General features: G+C 44.8%; 3 protein-coding genes across 5 annotated transcripts in view; all 3 read right to left on the bottom strand.

Annotated features, from left to right (window-relative positions):
• Window positions 1–201: 201 nt before the first annotated feature.
• On the bottom strand, window positions 202–1,257 carry LOC128891738 (keratin-associated protein 16-1-like). Its single transcript, XM_054151481.1, has 2 exons — window positions 1,194–1,257; window positions 202–753 (listed from the first exon to the last, which is right to left on the bottom strand). The coding sequence occupies exons 1-2, from the start codon at window positions 1,255–1,257 to the stop codon at window positions 233–235; spliced, it is 585 nt and encodes a 194-aa protein (XP_054007456.1). The 3' UTR covers window positions 202–232.
• Window positions 600–19,588, bottom strand: LOC128887816 (putative aminopeptidase W07G4.4). Of its 2 annotated transcripts, none has more exons than XM_054144175.1 (7): window positions 17,515–19,588; window positions 15,060–15,341; window positions 12,685–12,793; window positions 6,317–6,464; window positions 3,356–3,708; window positions 2,036–2,314; window positions 600–1,713 (listed from the first exon to the last, which is right to left on the bottom strand). In XM_054144175.1, exons 1-7 carry the CDS (start codon window positions 17,529–17,531, stop codon window positions 1,342–1,344), a joined length of 1,560 nt encoding a protein of 519 aa, XP_054000150.1. In that variant the 5' UTR covers window positions 17,532–19,588; the 3' UTR covers window positions 600–1,341. The 2 variants fall into 2 exon arrangements, with proteins under 2 accessions (XP_054000150.1, XP_054000160.1); XM_054144185.1 differs by lacking the exon at window positions 17,515–19,588 and adding an exon at window positions 15,409–15,481.
• A 139-nt stretch (window positions 19,589–19,727) lies between these two features.
• The window catches only part of LOC128887772 (sodium-coupled monocarboxylate transporter 2), a 56,371-nt gene continuing 52,023 nt past the window's right edge, over window positions 19,728–24,075 (bottom strand). For both annotated transcript variants that reach the window (XM_054144095.1, XM_054144086.1), the window contains exon 7: window positions 19,728–23,646. In XM_054144095.1, coding sequence (XP_054000070.1) covers window positions 22,515–23,646 — 1,132 coding nt within the window. In that variant the 3' untranslated portion in view covers window positions 19,728–22,514. The remainder of the gene's footprint in view (window positions 23,647–24,075) is intronic.

Below are 24,075 nucleotides of genomic sequence, written 5' to 3'. Positions count from 1 at the left end.
TCCTTCACAACTGACAGTAAACCAGCTAATACAGGAATCTCCTAATCTCTGGTAGAGCCAATCAAAAAGCACGCAATAATAAAATGGTAATCTTCATGCATAACTTATCCTCTACAGAATAACATCATTCTTCCGAGAAACATTTTTGTTGACATTTTTGATAACAATAAAACCCGTCAAAATCATTCTTAAGGTCGCTTTATTACCAAGCCATAGCCTCAAGAAACTATTTTCAACCGCACACGTTCTTCTGAACATTGGGTTTGCATATGGGCTCGACGACGGTCACTGGTTCGACGCCACAGGGCGGGCAACTCGGAGGCATAACGCAGGGTGGGCAAGGCGGGGCTTGATAACAGTTTGGTAAACAGCAGGGGTCGCACGGGGAACAGGGGACCTTGACCTCGCACGGGACAGGGCATGGCGGGCAAGGTTGACAGGGTTGCAAACACACTGGCTTGCAATCCACCTCGCAGACGTACTGCATTTCGAAGGGGAGGTCGTTCCTGACCGTCAGGCACTTGCCCTGAATGAGGTAGCAGTAGGACAGTGCCAGGACGGGATTCCCGCTGTAGGGTAGGTGGTGAGGCTTGGGCAGATGTCCGCATATGTCGATGTGCGTGTACTTTAAAGGGGAGCAGCTACAGGCGCCGTGCTGAAATCGATACGAGGGGGGTGAGAAAGGATGCTGGAGGGAGAAACGGAGAGGAAGGCCCGATAAACGAGGCTTTAAATGTCGTTGTAATGGAAAAGCTTTTTAATCTGCCATTAACGCCTCCTCGCGGTACTTGTGCTAAGCTGATCGTCTATAAAAAATTCATCGTTCTTTTATGGCGGAAAATATGTTGACCTGCGTGAAATGTTACAGAGGGTTGGGCGCTATGTATTAGGTTGGTAAGAAATTAATGTCTTACCAACCTAGTAATATGATTAGTGCGACTTCCTTTCGTGGGGTTCACGAGTTTCAAGGCTTTGAAGACTATCTTAGGTCAGAGATAGATTGGATCACTGACGGATGACACGTTTTGTCACCAGAAATGCCTAATCAGTAGGCAGGATTATTCTAACATGTAACTAGGGCCTCTCAGGGATGAAGAATGAAAGTTTTCAATCCGGAAGCTAGAACATAAATATCAAGTCCCTTCGATTCCTCGACGTGGCAGAGGATTTGGCCAGCATCGGAATTGGAGCACCTGTTGGCAGAGCAGGAACGTCGCCAGCGCTATCCGTAACTTCCAAGCGACGATTCCCAGGCATTTCCAATACGCGGCTAGTCATTATTTTTTTACTGGTGCCTTAACCCTCTGTAACCCAATTTATGTTCGACTACTGAAACAAATTCTATAACGGGACCATCGATGAATACCGATAACGGTATGCAAATTGAAAAATAAATTTTAGGAAGCACAACTTTCGATATGCGTCCAATCCAGTCGGAGACCTAGAACGAGGGTAACAAACGAGTTCGCGTACGTGGTCTAAGCCAGACGCCAGGATCAGAAACGCGGACGGGCCTTGATGGCCCCTTTCCGTCCCCGTGCACAGCTTGTCACGGTCTTGGATGACGTCGTCACCCTCTGTCAGACCTTCGTGGAACCGAAAGTCCTCCCTTCGTATCCTCGATATCTCGAAGGGATCGCCCATCGTCTCACCCGACGCCTGAAGCTTCTCCGCGTTGCTGACCAAACGCGCCACGGCGTTGTCCATGGCGATCTGAAAATATTACAAATTTCAAAACGGAGTTAACGATCCAAATGTGATATTGTTGCGACGGCACGAAGATGCTTCTTTGCTATCGAAGAACCGGCGACTATATTTGAACGATCAGAATAGCGAGAAGCTTCGAACAGTTCGGACGTATCGATATACTTCACCTTCTGTTGATAAAAGCTTCGAGTTGTTGTTTGTTTAATTATCCTGTTTTAAGTAATGAGTACCTCGCGAAGCACCACTACCCCGGCGCAACAATATTTATCAGTAATCATCGACCTTCCCTAACCAATCTTGACCCAAAGACCTGATCCTTCCAACCTACCGAGTATCCTCGACCAGCGGTGAGCACAGCGGCGGTAGTGAGCGTCGCGACGGTGAATATGTGGGGATTAACCGAGCACAATGCCATCTCTTTGATGTGACACAGCGCGTCCGCCATCGCCATTCGTCCCTCGGCGTCCGTATTCCCCACACGTACCCTCACTCCGGATTTCGCCGTGATCACTTCGTCGGAAACGTAAGAATTCTCGCCGATGCTGTTTCTCACCACGCACAAAGCCGCCACCGCTTTAACCGTCGGCGGTTGCAGTAAATTCACGACCTGCAAAAGACGTGATTTCACCCTTAGCCCGCCCGCGGACACGGGGACGATTAACCGCGACCCTCGACCGGGGGCGGCAAGCTTCGTCGCGAGTCCTACAGTCCATTTCTTTTCCGCTTTACACGCGGCTGGCGGCGAATGCTGTCCAGGGGACGCGCGGTTTTACTGCTCTGAATTACTGGCGTCACGCGGCGCTTCTGGCCGCGTACGAGCACTAACTGTGTTCATGGTGGTTTAACGGTAACTCTTGCTGCGCGATAAAACCATAACAGTTGGCGTTGGCGAGCAGCGGGAATCGTTTGCGAGGGAATACGGTGAATGGACTGCGGATGCCCGAGCAAATGCATGTCTTGGATGGGGAAAGGATGCGGTTGAGCAGGGTGTACGCAAAATGGGCAGGTATATTCGTTACAGGAATCGTTATCGTATGTAATCGTTGGCTTATTCAATGTCTTAATACGTAGACGTTTTCGTCGTTAATTTCATCGTACGTAGCCTTTGTTACTCATCACAGATGGTCATTGTTGGTTATTGGTCTTTATGCAGACATATTCGTAGTCACTCCTGTCGTACATAGTCACATTCATAGTCATCCTTGTCGTACATAGTCATATTCATAGTCATCTTTGTCATAGATAGTCATATTTATAGTCATCCTTGTCATGCATAGTCATATTCATTGTCACATTCATAGTCATCCTTATCATATATAGTCATATTCATAATCATATTCGTAGTCACCCGTGTCATGCATAGTCATATTCGATGTCATTCTTGTCATAGTCATGTTCATAGTCATATTCATAGTCATTTTTGTCATACACAATCGTATTCGTAGTCACCCTTGTCATACATAGTCACATTTAGTCATCATTGTCACAGATAGTCATACTCAGCGTACATGATCACATACGTGTAATCATCACATACATTCGTCACGTATATTGGAAAAACAGGTAAACATCTGCGTCGTGGGTTTACCAGTCGTACAAAAATGACATAGCTGGGGAATGAACGACGACGCATGGGATATTAAAGTACCTGCATGAATCCAGCGCACGCAGCCGCCCCACATTTGTCCCTCGACATGCCGAACATTGCGCCCTGGATTTTGAGGTCGACGCCGCCGGTGTCGTAGGTGACACCCTTTCCCACGAGCATGATCGTCTCCAAGACGCAGGCTGGATTAGGAGGCTCGTAGGTCAAGAAGATGATCCTCCCCGCGTGGCGGGGGATCATCGAGGCGGCGCGATTCACGCACGCGAACAGGGGATACTCCTGCAGCAGGGTGTCTTGATCGGACACCACCTGCATCGTCACGTTGGAGCCGCAGAACAATTCGGCGAGGTACTCTTCCACTCTTGGTGGCGCCATTCTTTCGGGATCTGCACCACCTATAGCAGAGATTATCGTGATTAGAGGGAGTGGAAGGTTTTGTTGCGAGTAAACGTCGAAAAACGGGGGCGTTGAGTTTCGGGGGAAAATTGAGCTTTGGATTTTGTAGGAAGTCGAGGTATTGTTGTACTTTAAATAGGACAAAGTGAGTTGTTGATTTTACGAAATCAACGATTATGGGTAGTACCGTGTTATCGTTGTACTACCAAACATAAAAAATTAAGTTAAAGTGCATCGAGTCGTCCTTACTCTAAAAGATACAATGTTATGATAATTGTACAGAAAATATTACCAGCCTCCGAGTAATATTTCAAATGAATATCTAAGTAAGAATTTCGCCCGTCTCTGTACGCTGTGCTATACATTCTGGTTTCCCAGTAAAATAAGAAAAATGATTACGTTCCAAGGCGAGATCTAACGAGGGGCGAGAATTTCCTTCAGATGTGAATTTACACGATCTCCAACAAACGCCGGCAAGGTGCCTTTCCCTGCGCCATGATTTTTCGTTTTAATTCTGTCGCATAAAGGAGTCTTCAGTATCGCATTAAAACTAATTAGAGACGTCGGTACATTCACGTGTGTTCTTGGGAACCGTCCACACATACAAAACAAAAATTGTCGAGAAACATAATCCCCCTTTATTCTGAAAGGAACATGTGTCTGACCACTGACGATCCTTCTCCCTTTAATATCGCGTTCCTCGCGAGCGAGCCGGTGGAAAGGATCAGTGTCGCAGCATTTCATGCTTTAATTATATTTAATGCTGTTTGGAATTAATAAAAACTTCAAAACGAGGTGCAATGGTAGTCGCTTAAACTCTTTGAAATTCTTGAATTTTAACTCAGATTACATTATTTCATTCATAGTTATTATGTTCTAAAGATTGAAAGACGACTCGTTATTGAAATTCAAAAGTAACTCATTCGACTACGAGTAAAAACTTATGTAACGATATATTAATTATGCAGAGCTTTGAATAATTACGAACGCTAATTAAATTTATGTGCGCGATCTGCAATGACCGAATTCGTTTGAAAACAAGAGATATTAATAATTTTTTTTTCTATTTTCATTCATGCCAAAAAGAGCTTTCTCTTTCTAACAAAGGCATTACTTTTCCACAATACCATCCGCATTGTTTACTCTATCGTCACAAAAAAAAATATTTCCCACATTGCAAAAGTATGCAAAACAAAGGATAAATAGTTGAAATGTATTGACTCTACCTTCTATACGGAATAAAGTCTCCGAAAGTGCTAGTTATTCAATTAGAAGAAAAAACGACTCCAACGTCCACCAGCTTTTTTTTTACAGATTCTTCCTTAGCGGTAGCAGACACGATTTATGCGGTAGAAAACCGGTCGGGGTAAAAAAAAAGCAGCGCGGAGCGTATCATGCGCATAAATCAAGAGACAGGTGTATTCGAAATTTGCGTCGAAGAACACTCGATCGTTCATTATTTCTCGTGTATTCCGCGCGGAATATTGCGGTCGCGTATTTCATAAACGGCGGGTAACGCATCGGTCGCGAAATAAGGAAATGCACGAGGACGGAGGAGGAAGAGGGGGGAGGGTGTAAAGGCGTCCCGACGCAACGTCGCGAGGGCGAATGCACACTGTACGCAACTTTTTCTCGCTTAATTAAACGCCCGAGATTCTTGAGGAAACATGCAACTGGGGCGAGCTGAAATTTACATTCCCCTACCCGCTTGGAACGCGCGGAAATGTCAAACCGTCCGGCCCCGTGGAAAAAGAATTCGGACGACGATTCCGCGGGGAATCGTCTGTCGAGGGATTATTCGAGACAAGGAATTCCACGGTGGTCGAGCTGGAACAAAAGCTATGCGAGAAATCTTTTTAAACGCCATTTTCTGAAAGGGAACGACCGCGGTGGACCAATTGGGGTCACTTCGCCGGAAGTTGCTCCGTGAATGTTGATTGTTTTCTGAAGAGTGGTAAGAATGTAGAAAGCATTCTCAGATTCGAATAATTGAGAATGTTTTATGATTATCATTCAATACAATAATTGTAGTCCTCTTTGTCAATACTATCATCATTATCGTCGTCTTCATATTTAGACGTTTGTACGTGTATACTGTGTCTCCATGCAATTTTGTTTCCGTAAATGCACTTTCACAAACAAACACACACACAAAATGTTTCGTCTAACGGGAAAGTTTCCGCGCGCGTCGAGGGCTGTTTCTTCGCCACTTACAGGATCGCCACCGCCCTCCCGGAAACTTTGCGTCCGAGTCGTGACAAATATGAACCCTGTAAAACATCCCCTTCCTCTCTACATTTCTGTCTGGCGAGCGTGCGGTTCGGTTTCCCGAGTTGCAAAACAAATCACTTTCCAGGGCAACGCTTCGAAGGAAACTTTCGAAGCGGTCGAATCTGGGAGGACCGTTTCACTGAAAGCCAGGCGTCCTCGTAGGTGTCGGAGCGTCGCGTTCGACCAGCTGCGAGTCGAAGGAAACCGCGAGATTTCGACACGTTTCGTGTCCTACTTCAGGGTTGAAAGATCCGCGAAACGAGAGCTCGGTGGCCACTCTTCGCTGATTCTGTTCAACAAAGCAACAAGAGTCTCGGCTTCGAGACGGGGACTCACCGATATCCCTAGCGACGTATCTTCCGCTCTCGAGAGCAGAGGCCAGCTTCACGATACCCTGGAGCTTCTTGCTGCAGATCGGACTCCAGACGGCCAACTGGCACGCCTTGTAACAACGGTCTGGGCAGATCTCTCGTACCTCCAGTGGCTGGACAGACGGAAACGCAGGATAAAATACGGGGAAGCGTTTGCATGTGACGGCGATATTAACCCTTTAACCGGCAACAACGTGTGAGACTCGTGGTACAAAATTTAAGTAGAACATGAACAACACAAGTCAGACACGTCGTGTGAAAGGGCGCAAGAAATTTTATACCTGATTATGGCATTCACGATCCTACAGTAAATCGTAGATCGAAGGGTGAACTATCATGTGAAATGGCAAAAATCATTTTTTGAGATGGGAATATAGGTTGTATGGGAATATACGAATATGCAAGGTGTCTTAGAATTAGTGTACGAACCGGAAGTAGGAGGTAGGTGAGACGATTCTGAACCATAATTTCCATTGTAAAAATGTCGGGTGGTGTTTCGTTTTTGAATTATTAACGAAAAACCACCAAGTGAAATGGCAAGAATTGCTTAGGAAAATAGAGCATGTTTCATAAAACGTGATGGTTTCGTAAAAGTTACGAATCAACCTACGTCTCGTTTTTCGCGTAGACGTGAAAGAGGAGTGCTCAGGACTGCGTGGACGTTTCATTGTACTCTCCCTATCAAATTGGAAGGAACAATCCGCCGCTTACAAAACCAGAAAAATCGATTCTACAAAGGGCACCGTGTCGCGGGTTAAATGTGAACATACGGCTGAACCTAACTCCTCCCAGAGAACAAGAGAGGAGTACGAAGGACATCGAGGAAGACACCAGTTCCGCTGGAATATTTCACGAGCCTGGGAGACTCAAATTTTCGCTGGTTTCTCCACGTATCGCGCACGTCCCGGGCAAGTCGAGTTCTCGACGCAGCTTCTTAGCGACTCTGTTCCACCGTACAGAAAATATTAAAGCGGATAATCCTCTTACTGGATCACCGGGAGATGTATGTTTCATTCGAGAGTCTTCACCGCGAATTAATCCCCTTAATAATTCACCCAGGCTTATCGCTGGTCTCTGTTTTTCCTTCTATTTTTCTCTTTCTGGATGAAGGCGCCGCAACAAGCGTTTCTTTCCTCGTACGTTTCTATCCTACTTGATGCTCATTTTTTTTCCACCGCAGTATGGGATTATCAAGGATGGCTCGTTCCTCGATTTCAGCGCATCTTCGGTATCCGTAGTGTCGTTGTCAGTGGTACTGTCAAAGCCTAGGAGTCTATCGCCTCTCAGACCTGAACCACGCTGGAAAGTCTCATCCGTGTGGACTCTTGTGTGATCCAGTGGACTCTGATTGCAACACTTAACCCTTTCATTGTTAAGTTTTCTTTTGTGTCATATTTTACTACTAGAGCTTACCACCCAAAAGTTTCTAAAGACAGAATGTAACCTTTACATTCCACCTCTGGTCTGTCAGTCTCAAGTGGAAGTCCTCGGTAATTCTTGGAAAGACCCTGCTCCTTTTATTCCTGGGGATTTCCCGTCCCCAGTTATCCCTCCGTCCGACGGTCGATTCACCTGAATGGCCGTTGCAGAGAAAATTGTGTTCCACTCTTTTTTCCTCCTCGAGGCTCCGGTCGCGTTGTTATCGAGACCGGCGCGTATTCGCCAACGTTTCGTTAAATGCTCGCCGAGACAGTGGCAACAGGAACGTCTGGGGCCGGGCTGTTGGTTACGTCGGCAATAATCGACGGTGATATTGGTTTCCCGAAGACCGCAGTGCTGCGGGTATTTCCAGTCGCGGAACGCCGCATTATTGCTGCGATTAACGAGCTTTATTCGTCCGACGATTGTTCGGCGAGATGATTTCGTGGAAATGTTGGACTCGGTTCGTCCCCCCTCACCCCCGGGATCTCATTGAACGTCAATTTGAACGATGACAGAACATGACTCACTATCCATCACGGAAATTTCACTAAATACTTCAGAAATCCTGATTTCCAGTTTCGTAGACCGTAAACATTCCCTCTCGTTCTCACCCCCTACATCGCGCAAGCTTCCCAAACGAAGAGGAATCTCGGGACGAAATTAAACCGAGCAAAAAGCACCCCGCTCCTCTCAAATGGCGAGACAAAAAGGTGTCGCTGATGTCTCTGTGTAGTGGGAGCCGTTCTTCGACGCGATGCCGGGCGATCATCGCGGGAAGAAAAGTGACGCGAAGAAAGCGAAGAGGACGGAAGCTCGCAGAGGACGAAGAGGCGACGATGACGACGGCGTTCCGATTACGCGGCGTCGGAATTCCGACGGCGTCTTCCGGTATTTGGAAAACGACGGCCCGCATTCGCCAGGTCCGCCAGAGGCGCGGGGTTCGAGCGACGTAGGAAGCGCGGCCGTAGAAGACGAAAGAAGGAACGAGCCTCGTCGTCTCAGACGCAGTGGATGCGGAGGGGAACGAGGGGGGCAGGGGCTCGAGTATTTCGCTAATTAGGTCGCCCCGCCGACCGTCAGGATTTAGGAACGCGAGGCATCCGCTACTCTTGCCAAGTCGAAACGCCCAGAAACCAGCCCCCCTCCCCGTCGTCCCCTCTCTCGCCCCGTGCTCACGATGCTGTTCATCGTGGAAGAGGCACGCGTGCTCCTTCCTTCCTTGCATCGGCGGGGCTTAAAGTTACAGCTTCCAAGCACGCGGGAGACGAGAGCTTCGTGTCGAAGATAAGGGATGAAAGTCCCGTGGAATGTTCCACAGACGGGGGATGCATCGGTAGGGTACGTTCGCTCGGTGGAGCTTATTGAGAAATCGCTGATATCCCGGAGGCACCTCGACGCTCACCATGGCAGGCATTTTGGTCCCGTTATTAGGTAAGACGAAATTAGAATTCGGGGCTCTTGGGTGGTGTCTTTACGAGGAAGATATTCGTCGCTGCCGCTGGGCCGGGGGTGTGCTTGTGGAAGCACGAGGGCGAGATTGCAAGCTCTCGTTGATTATTGATCTTGACGCTGGGTTAGAGTTGGCGTGAATTTAGAGGCAGTTTATTATTGCGTTGACAGGTGGGAGGAATGGTATGTCTGGATTAGGTCTGGTCAAGCCTGATCAGTTCAGGGCTAGATGCACGGGGCTGAGCCTGTAAGTTTTCCTTAGTTATCAATTTTGACATTGAGTTGGAGTCGGCGTGAATTTGGAGACAGTTTGTTATTGCGTGGGAGGAATGGTATGTCTGGGTTAGGTCTGGTCAAGTCTGGTCAAGAGTGGTCTAGCCTGGTCAGATCTGGGCTAGACGCAGGATTAACATTGCTTATCTTACAGATCTCCAATTTCAAAATATCTTTCGGTTGCAGTTTACATAAAAAAGATTCTTCAATCTCAACTGCCATCAACTCTGCAATTATGCATTCAACAGACATACGCAGTATACCATAGGGAACCGACATGTCTTCCCCTAGTGGATACGCAGAGACGGTTAAGGATGAATTAGTGGTTCCCTAGGAGACACTGCATCGCCCAACAGTTGACAGTACATCAATAGATGCCGCCTTAGCTGCAGCTATTACAAAGGCTAGATTAAATGCACTTACGAATGGACATCGAGCTAAACAAGAACCCTCGCTTCTCAGAAACTAACAAACCTCACCTCGGACTGCCATCAGAGGAACGGGAACACTTTACCAATCCATCCACGTCATCCATTCCCAAACCTCGTCCTGATACCATCGATGAAATATTGCGAAGCTACGATTGATCAGTGTTCGAGGACACTTCATCGGCATTATACAGCCCTGGCTAGACACTCTCAATCACAGTTTCCATCGCCTGGAGCCAGCTACGTCGACTTCTAATGGACCGTGTCCGAACGCAGCTGTGAAGACATCGATGAACAATGGCCAGCAGGAGTCGGCCGGGACTCTGGTCGTAAGACACACTTATCAATCAGTCGCAGGTCGCGCTGGCGTTGACAGGTGTTGTTTAATGGCTCTGTTGACCGCGCGTCCCGCCACTGATACCTGTCACGCGCCGCTGTTTACTCAAAATGTCGTCGAACCGGCCAGCGCGTGGGATTCCGTCGGCCTCAGCCGCGAAAACAATTGGAACAGAGGGATGGAGCGGTCCAACGAGGGAATCCATCATGGTGGGACGGAGTCAAGATTGATATTAAAACGACAGAACGACGTGGAACATCTGTTGACGCGCGAGAATGCGTTAAGGAGATGGCCACGAACTCCTCGCAGATGTTTTTTCGCGAGAAGCTCTGGAGGACACGTATCGACAAGTAGGCGGTTGAAACCCTAAAAATTGACAGAGTTAGAAGACTCAGATAAAATGCAGTATCAAAGAGAAGTGAATTTTAATTGTACTGTACAAAGTTCATTCGAAACACTTGCAGAGCAGGAGTAATTAAATATCAGGGGTGACCATGTCGATAATTGTTTATTATTTATCAACTCTCTATGCACTGATTGATTTTTATCGATAAAGTATTGAAAATTTACACACTGGATGGCAAAAGATTGTTGGTAACAAGGACGATTACAATGTTGATTTAAAATAAAAATATATTATAAAATATAAATATATAATAGACATTACTTTCTGGTCCCCCTAATATTTGAAGCTTCTATTATATTTTGTACTTGATTCCACATTTTCGATTCTTACTCATATCGAATATTTGCAAGTTTGTTAACTGAGGAATTTTCTGAAACTCTGGAACTCTCTATTCCATATGCTCAAATTATCCTATCATCTTAAACGCCTTGCTGGCCCTTTCGTAAACCACCTAAATTTTAATTACCCTTCCAGTCTTCGGCCTCTAACAATACTACCCAGAACGACTCTAGTATCTTTCCACAAATTGCTCGTGACGTTCCACCCCGTGGATAGCAGTAAAGCCAGAAATCGAGCTTTTTAGCGGGATTGGTTTCCATTTGGCAATTAACGTGGACCATCTAGGGGATAACGAAGTGTATCCGGAGTGTGCGCTTCGCGTCGGTTAGGGTCGCTCGTTTACCTTGAGACTAACGGAGAGCAGCTTGACCAAAAGTTTGCTAAGTATTACTATTTCATGTAATGAGGGTGACTCGAGAGCACACTGGCGTCATTAGTTATGGATTAAGACATCGTTGGTTGCTCAACTGAGCTCGATTTAGATTGTTTGAGCGGGGGAGAGTCGACCAGCCTATCAAACTTGCCACGAACAGAACAACGTGTCTGAATTCTTCAGGAAAATAGTTCTCGACTTCTCGTTTTCGATGTTACTGTTGCTGCTGTTGTTGTACATAGCTGTTATTGCAGTCATGTTTGCTATGCACTTTTCTGATGCGTACTACTGTATTATACTAATAACTATTGTATTCTAATTGTGGTAGCAGTGATTGCAGTTGCTATAGCTGTCGGTATACTATAAGTAGCAACCATCTCCCCATTCCTCTCCTCGTATAGTAGCAGTGATATCCGTTGCAGCTGTGGTTACCGTGTTTTGGTAGTAGTAGTTGACGCTGTTATTGCCATTGTATCGTAGTGATAGTAGTCGCTGTCTAGCCTGGTCTAGCACAGGCTGATGGTGCGTTCTGAACCCGGGTTGTCACTGTTTGATTGGTTTAAACGGCGCTTCTGCGACCGCAATTCGACCCACTATCTGGGAAACGCTTTAACCAGCTGTGTTGCCTACAATTGAGCGCCGCGCGTTTATCAGCGACGTTGACGTTCACTAATCTTCATCCGCTCTACTTTCCCTGGAGGGAATTCGATCTGTCGAATACCGAGGCCGACCACCCCTTCCCTTTGTTTTAAATTGTTGTCCATAACGGCCGGCGGGCAGGACTGCGAAGACAGGGCCCGCGCAGGCATTTATTTTATTAATTTTATCAATAATGACGGAATCTTTAAGTAATAAAATTTTAAAAATTTGAGATTATGAAATTTTGGGGTTCTGAGATTCTAAGGTTCTGAGATATTGAGGTTTTGAGATTTTGAGAGTCTGAGATATTGGGGTTTCGAAATTGTGGGATTCTGAGTGTTTGAGAGACCGAGATTCTGTGATTCTGAGATTCCGAGATTCTGAGATTTTGTGATCCTGAGAGTCTAAGATTCTGAGATTCCAAGATTCTGAGATTTTGGGATTTTGAGATTCTGAGAGTCTGAGATTCTGAGATTCCGAGATTCTGACATTCTGAGATTCTGAAATTCTGAAATTCTGAAATTTTGAAATTTTGAGATTCAGAAACTCTGGAATTCTGAGACTTTCAAACTTTGGAACTCTGGATCTCTGGATTTTTGAAACTTTGGAACTCTGAAATTCTGAAAATGTAATTATATCGCTCTATAAACGTAAGTTGGACACTCACCACATACAGACCCTCTAGAGCGCCGAGCAGCGTGACGAGTTCGACGTTCTCGAAGCGGATGTCCGGCAGAAGCGCGAACAGCGGACACCTGACGCCGGCTTTCAATGCTCTGTCGATAGAAATTCTTGGTCAACTGACATTGGCGCGTGGATGTCTATCGCGTCGCAGAGAAAAAAAATTCAACGACAGAAATCGAATCTCAGTACAAAAGAGTCGAATAAACCGAAAGACTGAAAATACCAACGGAAACCCGCGTCGTCCATTACGAATCCGAAAAAACTACAGTGCATCAATGTCCACGTCAGTGTCGACGTCAATTTCCCACGTGGAAACGAGAAAATTACGATCAATCTCAATACTCATCGATCCATGAACGAAATCAATCCCTGTCCTGGTACGAAAGCATCTGGCATTAGTATTCGAATTACCAAACCATCAATTATTCCCAGTGGAAAGGGGAAACATTGCAAGTTTACCTCACTTCGACAATTTTAATTGTTAACTCCTGGATGAAGAGAGCCACGAGGACATCGATCATCGTACAAAGTATTAAATAATAAATCTATAACATTTAGATAGACCAGTCTTCACTAAATCTGCTTTCCCCACTAAAACAGCAACTACTCATAAAATTAATTAGCAGAGTGACCAATCTTCGATCCACCAAACTCGAAGATTTCGCCAAACCTCAGACAATTGATGAGATATTACTACCGCGTTTCCTAACAGCCAGCAATCCACTGAACACTCATTTCCACGTAAAACATTCGCTATAAATAGAACAATATCCCATTCCGAACGGAAGTTACGAACTCCCTTCCCTCCCCAGACACACTGTCTTCCCCAAGATCCTTTATTCGATGGTTGGACGACCAACAATACCAGATGTCGCTCCACCCCGTCGCTCGGAGTCAAGAAACGGAATCAAAAGACGCAACCAATATTGGAGAGGAAGTGACGCGCAATGCGGAGCCGCGGGAAGTTATTCTTTCCTCTTCATTTCGCGACGGTATTGTGCCTGTCACGATCGCGAGTGTCGCAGACGTACGCGAACGAGGAATCCCCGTGTAAGATCACGACAGCTGGATCCCCTACATCGCGGAATTTCATTTTTCAACCTGAAATTCGTGCGAATGCGACACGCGACACGCGGGGAATTTTTGTTCTTTTGTACGCGCAACCGTGCTACCAAAAATATAGTACCCGATGAAATAGGTTTCGCGATTGAAATTAAATGTTCGTCGGGGAGAAAATAACTGAAATTATTCTAGTTGATTCGAGCAAATGATTCATTTTTGGGATAGTCTTAACCCTTTCGGATCTGAATTATTTTGTTTCTCGTACTAATCTAATTCAATTTTTAGGGTTAACTTTGACTAAAACTAGTATGGAAAAAATAGAAACAGAAATTATAACAGCGTCTTTTAGAACGAAAACTGGTCTTTCTTCGTGTGCACAAATAAGGACATGCGCCCTAAACGATAGTTCGTCGTGATAGTAAATTTTGTGTCTTCGATTGTGGACCCCACGTCTGAAAGGGTTGAAGAGTGCTTTGAAGTGCTCAAATTTGAACTAGGTCGTGTTTTGACTCCATTTTACAGGAACCTTACGATAACCTGCGTAGTATGTGTAACAATTCAAGGGAGAATACCTATTGCGATACATATTTGAGCCGTTCATTGCACAAATCGGTTAACTCCATCAAATAAAAAGTTGAGATGAAATGGCGATGAAATAAATTATTTACTATTCAATGGCCAAATAAAATATTGTAACGAAGTTAATCTTTATTATTCAAGAAAATTAAAATAAATACAAAAAGTTATGACTACACCACGCGCTTTAACCCTTAAATTGAAGAATTTTGAAAAATTGGAGTCGATCGATTCGTGAACGGCTCATTCGGACATCTTTTATTATAGTCTACCGACGAAGTGCCGTGAGTTTCGACGAATCCAGGCGGGATTTTCGCGAAAAAGAGCGATATTTCTCGGTCGAACTGGTGATTCGAGAACTCGCGCGACTCGTTAGACGTCGGTTTGTTGGTGAATTCAGTTATCAACCCCCTCGATGAGGTCGCGCGAAGGCGCCCTTTTACTGAAGGCAAACATTCGGGACGACGTTAACACGGCGAAGTTAACCGCGTTATCGAGCTGGTGAAATCTCCTTCGTTATTCGGCAAACAAGTAATCCGAGTTTCGCCTAATGACCCTGCGTTCTGATCCCCTCCAATTAAGCCGCCCAATTAACCCTTTGACTTAGGACGTGTATATTCGTCCACGAAAATTATACACAGACACGAAGAGTAGAACGAAGCACGCGGAAATCCATATTTTTCGAAATACTATATAAAACTTACGTTTGGTGCAGCATACCTTTGGACGCCCTTGGTGGCCGCTTCGGCGAAGCTTCTGACGTCGTGGTAATCCATGTTGAGCGGGCCAGTGGGACTGTAAATAAGCCTTTTGGCAGGAAGATTGATGGGCAAAACGGCTCCGATCACGCCCAGAGCGGAATCGATCTGAGCCGCTGCGTACAGGACCGTTTTGAAGGGTTCAGGCTCGTCGAAGCCGGGCGCACAGCCCGACACCAGGATTATGCCGTCGTAGTCGCAGCTGCAGATGTTCAGCTCGATTTTCAGCTGACATGGCATCCATCTGAAACGGTATACGCGGTAATCCTTTTCTGCGTCGAAATAATTATTCCGCGCGGATGTAAAGTTACCTGTAGCCTGATTAGGACAGGCGAACCGAAAAGAATCCCTAGAAACAAAGCATTCGATTTCTATTCTCTCCGGAGCTGATTATCAGAATTGAGGTCCATTCTAGAACCTTTGCAATCGATTTCAGTGATACTTCAAAGTTTGAATTGTTGTGCTTTGGTAAAAAGAATCTGGCCAAGAATTCGGTAGCTCAATCGATCGAAAGAGATTCGTAGCAGCAAAAGGAGTCGAGAAATTCGATCCTTAGAATTAGAGTGGAATAAGTGAAGTACAGTATCGATTCGACATCAAAGTAGAAGAGTAGCGAAGTTACGGCGCGGACAGTATTTCGTGGTTTCTTGTTTTTCAACAGGACATTGATGCAGAGACTAAAAGAGTGGATGTCGACGGAACGATCTACGTCGATGTTAAACCGATACCTTTTACCCAACTTTGACGAAGCGATACGAATCTCGCGAAACATAAATCCAATGTATTTCTCGAGTGGTCGGGGGAACAGTTCGCTAAGTGAGTGTTCGGCTGAAAGGATCTCCCAAAGATTTACCACGAAACACGCTTCGAGTCGCGCATTTCTTGCATCGCTTGGGAACTTCGGTAGTCGTCATCTCTGCTTCAGATATTTTAGCTACGAATCCTCCGTTCGTACTACTTTCTTGGAAAATTGTATACTCATTGAATCGTTGTTCGGTTAATTTTTTTTTTTTTGTTGGAGTATTTTTTGAATGCTTGTAGAGTTCAAGTAGGTACTAATCCTTTGGATACTCGAGGATTCTACTATTCGAATACTGGAATATTCGATTATTATTCTTATTACAACTCGTGTTGTAGCAACTCAAAAAATTTTAATTTTGAGGAAATGTACACAAATCTATGTACACGAATCTACTCGAATACTGGAATATTCGATTATTGTTTTTATGAAAACAAACAATGGAACATCTCAAAGAATATAAATTTTCAGAAAATGTACACAAATAATATAAACTACTAGATAGTTCGAACAATAATTGAATATTCAAGGAATCTACTACTCGAATACTGGAATATTCGATTACTATTTTTATGAAAACAAGCAATGTAACATCTCAAAAAATATAAATTATCAGAAAATGTACACAAATATAAGCTACTAGATAGTCGTTCGAATAATAATAAAATCCTCAAGTATTCGAATACCACGAGTATTCGGGTGCCCTCATATTATTCATCCAATCGAGTATTCGAGTAGCATTGAAAGAAATGGGAGAGAACTCCTTAACCGCATTTTGAAATATAAATTGGAGATTGTGTTGCCTGTCTGAACCACTCCCGAGGAAAATTCCGCGAGAATGGCTGGCTTTCTAAAAGAATTCTCGTTTATTTCCGCGGAACGAATCCCACGCGGCGTGGTTAGACGCGTCCATGACGACGTTGAAAGAAACTTTTCCTGGGACATTTTCGCGGGCCGCGGAACAGCCTCGCACTCAGGGGGCTCGCGGCATCCTTTTGTGCGACGTAAGTTTGCCAAGCGAATCGCTCCCGTGGGGCAGGGACATTAAATCGCACCTCGACTCGCTGCATTTGAAACATTTTTGTCTTTGTCGCCAATCACGAACGAGACTTTCCATCCTGGAACCGCTGGGAACGTTCGTCAACTGACACAAACTTCAACAATACATGGTGGACCATGAGAACTGAGTACCCATGGCGTCTGATTCCGATCACACATTTTTTGGTGGAAATTGTGAATGATTTCTGGGACGTTGAACCCGTTGAATTCTGTATTTCTCGAGGATATATAATATGCATTTGAATGTGAATTCAGTTGCATTTTTTTTTTTTCATAATGGAAGTAATGCATACACCAACTATTTCAATAATCGAACAATAATTACGTCCATCGATCCTAACGAAATATTTCGTCTTCCTTTAAAAACTAAGAAATACGTCAACCACTATTTTCGAGAACCTGACACACACTCGATCTCCTGTAACTCTGAAAGTGCCCACTTCGAAGCGCCATAGCAATCATTCGATAAAGTCGAGCCATTCTCGAAAATTTGCAAATAATTCCCTATCTCCATCTTCCTTGGACGTAACCCCTCGATCGCGGTCCCCGCACAATTTACCTCGACTCCACCGCCATGATGTGCCACACTGTGTCATGGACGTCGTTCCCGAGTACTCTTCTCTGCTTTCCAGAGATCAACCTTCAGCACCAACCGCGACGACGACGTGAGATCGAATCGCAGAAGTTCGATCGCGATATGAAAATCCTGGGGACCAGAGGGACGATCCTCGGCGTCGAGATGAGACACGGAAACCACGATCTCGAGATCTCGAAACGTGGCCACGAACCGTGGAAAACAGAACAGCGACGAATCGACGCTCGTCGCTCCATGCTTCAGACTGAAGTGATCGTTGCACTTGGATCCTCGGTTGCTCTTACTTTCCAGTTGACGGAAAGCCTCGCGATTGGCTCCTTTCAGAGGTCTCCTCGCCGACGGCTCTTTGGGTTATCAGATTACCTGATAGGAAGGCCTCGAATCGTGACTGCGGCGTCGGCGATCACTTATTCTATCTACGATCGCCTTTTAACGTAATATCGGTGGATTTAATTCGTTGCTTAGCTTAAATGTACAGGAAATGGAATGATCTTTTGGTTTATATTTGTGGAGGCTCTTCAGTTTCAGCTTGCGAAATTGTTATACAGGGTGAATTGTTACGGCGCGCGTGGACTAAATTATCGTGGACACAAGAAAGTCTTGCAGGAAAAAGTTAGAAGGTTCGAAGGGACCTGTCTTGTATAATCACTGCTTTTCTTGTGATCCAGATACTGAGGGCATACAAAGGCCACCGACATTTTTTTAAATGGAACAATGGTATTTTGTTTGGACATCATGAAAGCCGACGTTGAGACGAAACCATCGACCTATGGTACATAGTCATTCAAGGTTAAACCTTTTTTTTTTTTAATGCCACTGGCCTTGATGCAGCCTCAGCATCTGGACCACAAAAAAAAGCAACAGTCACATAAGATAGACCCCCTCGAACCTTCTAACTTTTTCCTGTAAGATTTTTTTTATATCCATGATAGTTTAGTCATTGCTCTGTAAGAGCTTAGCTGCTTCACCAGCTGTATATTATTTGACGTGTTAAAGACAACTAAACCTTGCGAGAAAATTATTTACTCGCCATCGAAGGTTGTCGTAAAAATAATGAATATATTTTCCTTCTTTAGTACAAGGAATAATGAATACATTCATTCCATCAGCCCAAATAAATATGCGCCACCCTTTTAAATGTCAATAGTAAAAAACGGAGTTACCTTAATTTATCTATCGTGTGTCCTAATAAATTTGTTCAGAAGTACATGGTTCTCCTATATCGAATTTTGGTATCGTCGCAGTGGACGATAACGCGATTAGTTTCGTGGATTCTGACAGATGGGCTGGTTTCCAGGAGCTCTTTGTCGATCTTCTGGTGAACCGCCTTGAATTCGAGCCCTCTATCGCGACACTAAATTTGCAAGTTGAAATTTATCGCTACCAACGTGCTCGATAGGTCTGCGGTGAGAAACTTTCCTGGCGAACTTCGACGATGGTTCCCGTTCCCGATTTAAAGCGCGCTAGATTGATTGCGAGTTCGTGGTCGGTCTCGCCTCTCTCGACCAATTTGACGCTGATTTTTAATCGATGCGGATTGAATGAAATTTAATGCCGGAAATTCGATCGAAGGGATCTCATAGTGACATACTGAGAGACGCGTATTGAATACAGTTGGTCGTTGAGGACAGGCGACAACGATATCTAATCTATCGATCGATAACTGGAATGTAATTACACACCGAGGTATTTAAATACTTAATCTCACGGTCGATAAGATTTGCCAGATCTTTCATCTAGAAATTCTCCTTTCTATTTCACTAAATTTTCTCGTTATCACCCAGAATATTTCTAACTTAATGGCATGTTCTCGTGATCGTTAACTGTCACTATACGTTCCGATATAATTTATGAACAAATTCTTATTTCACGAGTAACGTTTATAACTACCGTCGACGTTTATTCATAAATTCCTACGCACTAAACAAACACTATTTCCATACAAAACTGTATCTATGATAACCGACAGAGTAAACCACGTCATTATAATTCATGTTTTCTAAATAATAATGATGAAGCATTAACGAAACGATATTAACTACCGCCCGAAGCCATCGTCATAGCATTAGCAGTGGGAATTTGAACCAGGAGCGCAAAATTTGTGAAATTCACACAACGATTCTCTAATGAATTTAACAACAAATTATTACTGAATCGATGAAAATAAGAAGACGGAATTTCTCAACAGAACACTTATAAAACGTTATATATTTGTATGCAAAAAAGAACAAAATAAATATTCACAGTATTTCGTACAGATCCATACGCAATCTACGTCGTTAACGACCGCTACACGCTACCGTTATAAAAATAGTGCCTAGCTCTAGGAAGTACATATAAAACTTAATAATATCGTGAGAACGGAGCCCCCCTTCCCCCTCCCATCGTCGATGGCGGGGGCCGCACGCGAGACACACGCATACCGAAGCGAAACTTTGTTCCGCGTCATCGCGTTTCTCGCACTCGTTTAGCGAATCATTCATCGCGAGAAACTCTGACCTTAAGAATCTGAATTCGACGCATTAACATCCACTTGATTCCTCGCAACCTTATCACGATTCAATACTTTCATTACACGCTAACGCGGGGGCGGGTCGGGACACGGGGCTGCACGGAAGACTGCGTGCTTCACGTCGGGAATTCTATTACTTGAGACCTAAATCCAAATGTCAATTCCTTTCGTGTCGGATCCATCGAACGAAGAGGAAAGTATTTCTCCTGTAAAGAGAATCCCGTAGAACGTGACCCTTTGTCGAACGAAAGGGGTTGAATCAGTGTTGCAGAGATTTCATTGCTATAAATTATATTATCAGCGCAAATGTTTTGGTTATCAGAGCGAAGAAATCTAAGCGCTTCGTTCGGGCACATGTGACAACAACGTTCGCCAAGGTTCGAGCACATGTGCCAACGTTCGCCAAGTCACAAATTAATACAAATCACTTTCCGCTTAATTCTCTATCGTGTCTCCGGGGCGTGGAGATTATTTGGCACACGGTAATATTCTAAATTCCGGGGAAGCCACCGACCCTGTCCCCGACTTTGAACAATGAGTATTTCACGCGCGTGTACGTATAACGTACAGTGTCCGTATGGCAATATTTGCGAAAACAAAAATAAGGGCTTCGCAAACGTTAAAGGGAAGTTCCTTGAACTCGAAACTACGTTTTCTTAAGTGCTCCGCGTACGAAGTTCGTCGATCGAAGTGGCCGTCAGTCTCTTAGCCCAGACGAATAAAAGGACGTCAAAGGAAGAGGAAACGAGAGGGTGGGAAATCGTGTCAGCGGTAGTCGCAGCGCAGCGCGACGCCACCGTTGCGCGCGCCGATAAATGCCACCGTTTCTACTGCAAGGACCTGCAAAGAATGCATCTATCCAAGAAGAACTGTTTTCCTTTAATTTGAACGTGTTTTCGCAGGATGGTGGAGCATGGATCTCTGATAGGATACCTGGAACATTAGGTGTAGATACTTGATTAATTCATAGATGCGCGAACTCTACTTCGATGAAGGTAATTACACAATTTACATTTACGCAACTATTAATATACAGATACCACAACCTAAGGAACATTGAACTTCCATTATTAAAACTATGGAGTATCTACATCTAATATTCTACATATACCGACACCCCGCCACCCTACAAAACCAGATTGAAATCGGAGGGTAAATGTCAGGTTCTATCCTCGCGACTCCAATCCGCAATTTTCTATTTTCATAATAACAATACTATTAATTGGTGCCTAACTAAATTCTGAGCAAAATAAAATATGTTTCCGAGAAACGTTGATGTCACCAAATTCTAATCAGATGCAATTTCTTCGGATCCCCAGTATATTCTGCAGCTACCGCGATACGGAGACTCGGATAACTGATCGAGCCGAGCGAGCGTAGTCCTTAGGACGCATCCTTCTAGAAATCCACTTAACGCAATTACTCTCTTTAAGTATACGCGTATGTACAGGTTCTGACATCGTATGCACGTACACGTGTCAGCTCTTAAGCGACTCGACGGGCCCCGAGCCCCGTCTTTGTACTAGCGCCTACCCTGTAACATTCTGCTCGTAACGTGTCTAAGGATATACTCTAAACGAGTTAGGATGACCACGCGTGGATTCGCTTATCCTCGTGGGTCAAGATCTACGGAGCGATTCGACGGCAGCGACCGTCAAAGAGGGTGAAACGACGGTACGGGTTGTAAACATACTTGATGTCAGGTTTATGTAGCTTCAGATTAGAACCATATACAGTTAGTTTCATAAGTACTCTATGTCTATCGAAGAATTTGTGTAAAGTAAATTATAGGTTTGATGTTTCCAAATAAATGTTTCATTATAAATGAGTAAACTTTACGAATGTATATTCGTACCTTTCATGTCTATTGAAGAAGCTTGCGAATGACATCATCATCATCAACATATTTATACAAGCATACACTTGGAAACATCAAACCTACCATTCAATTTAAACAAATTTCTTCAATAGACATATAGGGTACGAATATTTATTGGGCCGACTGTGTGTATTTATAATGAAATATTTATTTGAAAATATGAAACCTATCATCTAATTTAGAGAAATTTCTTCTATCGACATAAAGGGTACTTGTGAGACTGACTTTATGTCCTTGTAGCTTCAGGTAAAAACCATGTAGCATCATGTGATGTCCAGAAGGCTCCAAATCAGATTCATATAATTTCAGGTTATGTCCACACAGCTTCAGATCAAATTCAACGGTACCTTCATCCCTGAAAACCGCCACACCCTTTCACACCCCGACCGCCGTCGACTGTCCTACTCTAAAAGTGTCTCAACTACCAGAAACTAAACCTAAGAAACGCCATCCTCCACAAGTCCTGGCCTCATCGCTCCCGTATCGCAGCTACTTAACAATGTTCATCGATCATCACAGCAGAGCCACAGAGGCGAACAATCCCTGAATCATCCCGAGTCACCATCGCGAACCTCACAGCCGTGTACCTTTGTTGACCTCGTTGGTCACGTCCAACGAGACGGCCTTAAGAGCATTGAGTTTCTCGATGTAACCGTTGTCGATGTGAAGCTTCCCATTATCATCCACGATCCCTTGGAGAGTGCCGTTCTTTTCCACCCCATTCGCGATCGAGGTCACAGAGGAGGAGGAGGTGGCGTTAGCCCCGTTGCGCTCGTTCCGCAACCTGGTGCTGCTCGCGTAGAGTCTCCGTCTTCCAGGGAAGTATCTCGACATCTTCACCGCAAGGGGATGGAGCAGGTGCTCCTCGTACATGTCCCCTTTGGGGTCGGCGGTGATCAGGCTGACTATTATGCCGACGATTACCGTGGACATGCTGCCTATCAGCGCATAGTACATGTAGGATATACTGTAGAGGAACTCTATGGGACCCATGGTGTCCATTGACTCGGTCAAGAGGCCCGTCCTGTTCACGGACACATTTACAGCACCGAAATCCATGTAACCTGGCTTCGTGATCCAGGGCGAGAACGTGTCGTTGCGACAGTTCTCGGTCGACAAAGGCAACGTTTCCACGGTGTTGGTCATCGTCAGATGCCCGAAAGTGATCCAAAGTGTGGTCACGTGGCTGAAGATCATCCCAGCAGCAGCGCCTTTCCAGTTGGCGCACGGTACCAGCATGGCCAATAGAAAGACGCCCAGCAGCGGGCCGGACGTCGCGGACGTCATCAACATCGACGACTCGATCACACCAGACAGCATCGCCACCAGAAAGCTGACGCCCACTATCAGCACGCCGTAGATAACGCTGATCAGCTTGATCACGTGCAGCTGCTGCTTATCTTTCAGATCCCTCAGCGAAGGCATCTGACCGAAAAAGTCCTCGAACGTAACCGTAGCCAGCGAGTTCAGGTTCGAGACCGCCAGGGTCAGCGCGCTGTTGAACAACGTGGCCATCACCAGACCCAGCAATCCAGGAATGTTCAGGAACTTGTCCTCCACGTAGAACGGTACGATCTCGTCGAACTTGGAGATGTAGCCGAGCGACAGGGGATCGCAGTCAGCGTAGTTGGCGAAGATCACCATTCCAACCACCCACGAGAGTGAGAAGAGGATGAAGATTATCGGCATGTTGGCCATCATTGTCCTGAAACAAACGTCGTAGTTAAAAATGGTTAAGGAATGTAAGTTAAGGGGTTAAGTGTACTTTCGAAGCGCTGTATAACTTTGGTGACATTCTCGATACACACTGAGATATTATTAACCCTTTGTTTTAAAACTTAATGATAAATTGTGGGCAGTGACATTGGCCGTTGGTTTCGAATCTCCGTACCCTATTTTTCGTAGAGTCTCCTGCATTAATAACTAATATAATATTAAAGAAAATGACATGAAAAAATTAATTTAGTTTCTTGACAAGTATACCAATAAGCATAGAAAGTTTGAATTTTATGTGTTTTATGGAAGTTTTCAGGAAGAAAATCTCAATCACTGCCCCTTGACTCTACACATGAGGACACGAGGGTCTATAAACGTCTTTTATTGTTCATCAATTAAACAAAATTGTACAATAACC

This window comes from Hylaeus anthracinus, unplaced genomic scaffold (assembly GCF_026225885.1).
Source record: "Hylaeus anthracinus isolate JK02 unplaced genomic scaffold, UHH_iyHylAnth1.0_haploid 0, whole genome shotgun sequence".
Lineage (NCBI taxonomy): Eukaryota > Metazoa > Arthropoda > Insecta > Hymenoptera > Colletidae > Hylaeus > Hylaeus anthracinus.
The sequence above is the reverse complement of the archived record's forward strand: the minus strand, read 5'-3'. Positions and strand labels throughout refer to the sequence as shown.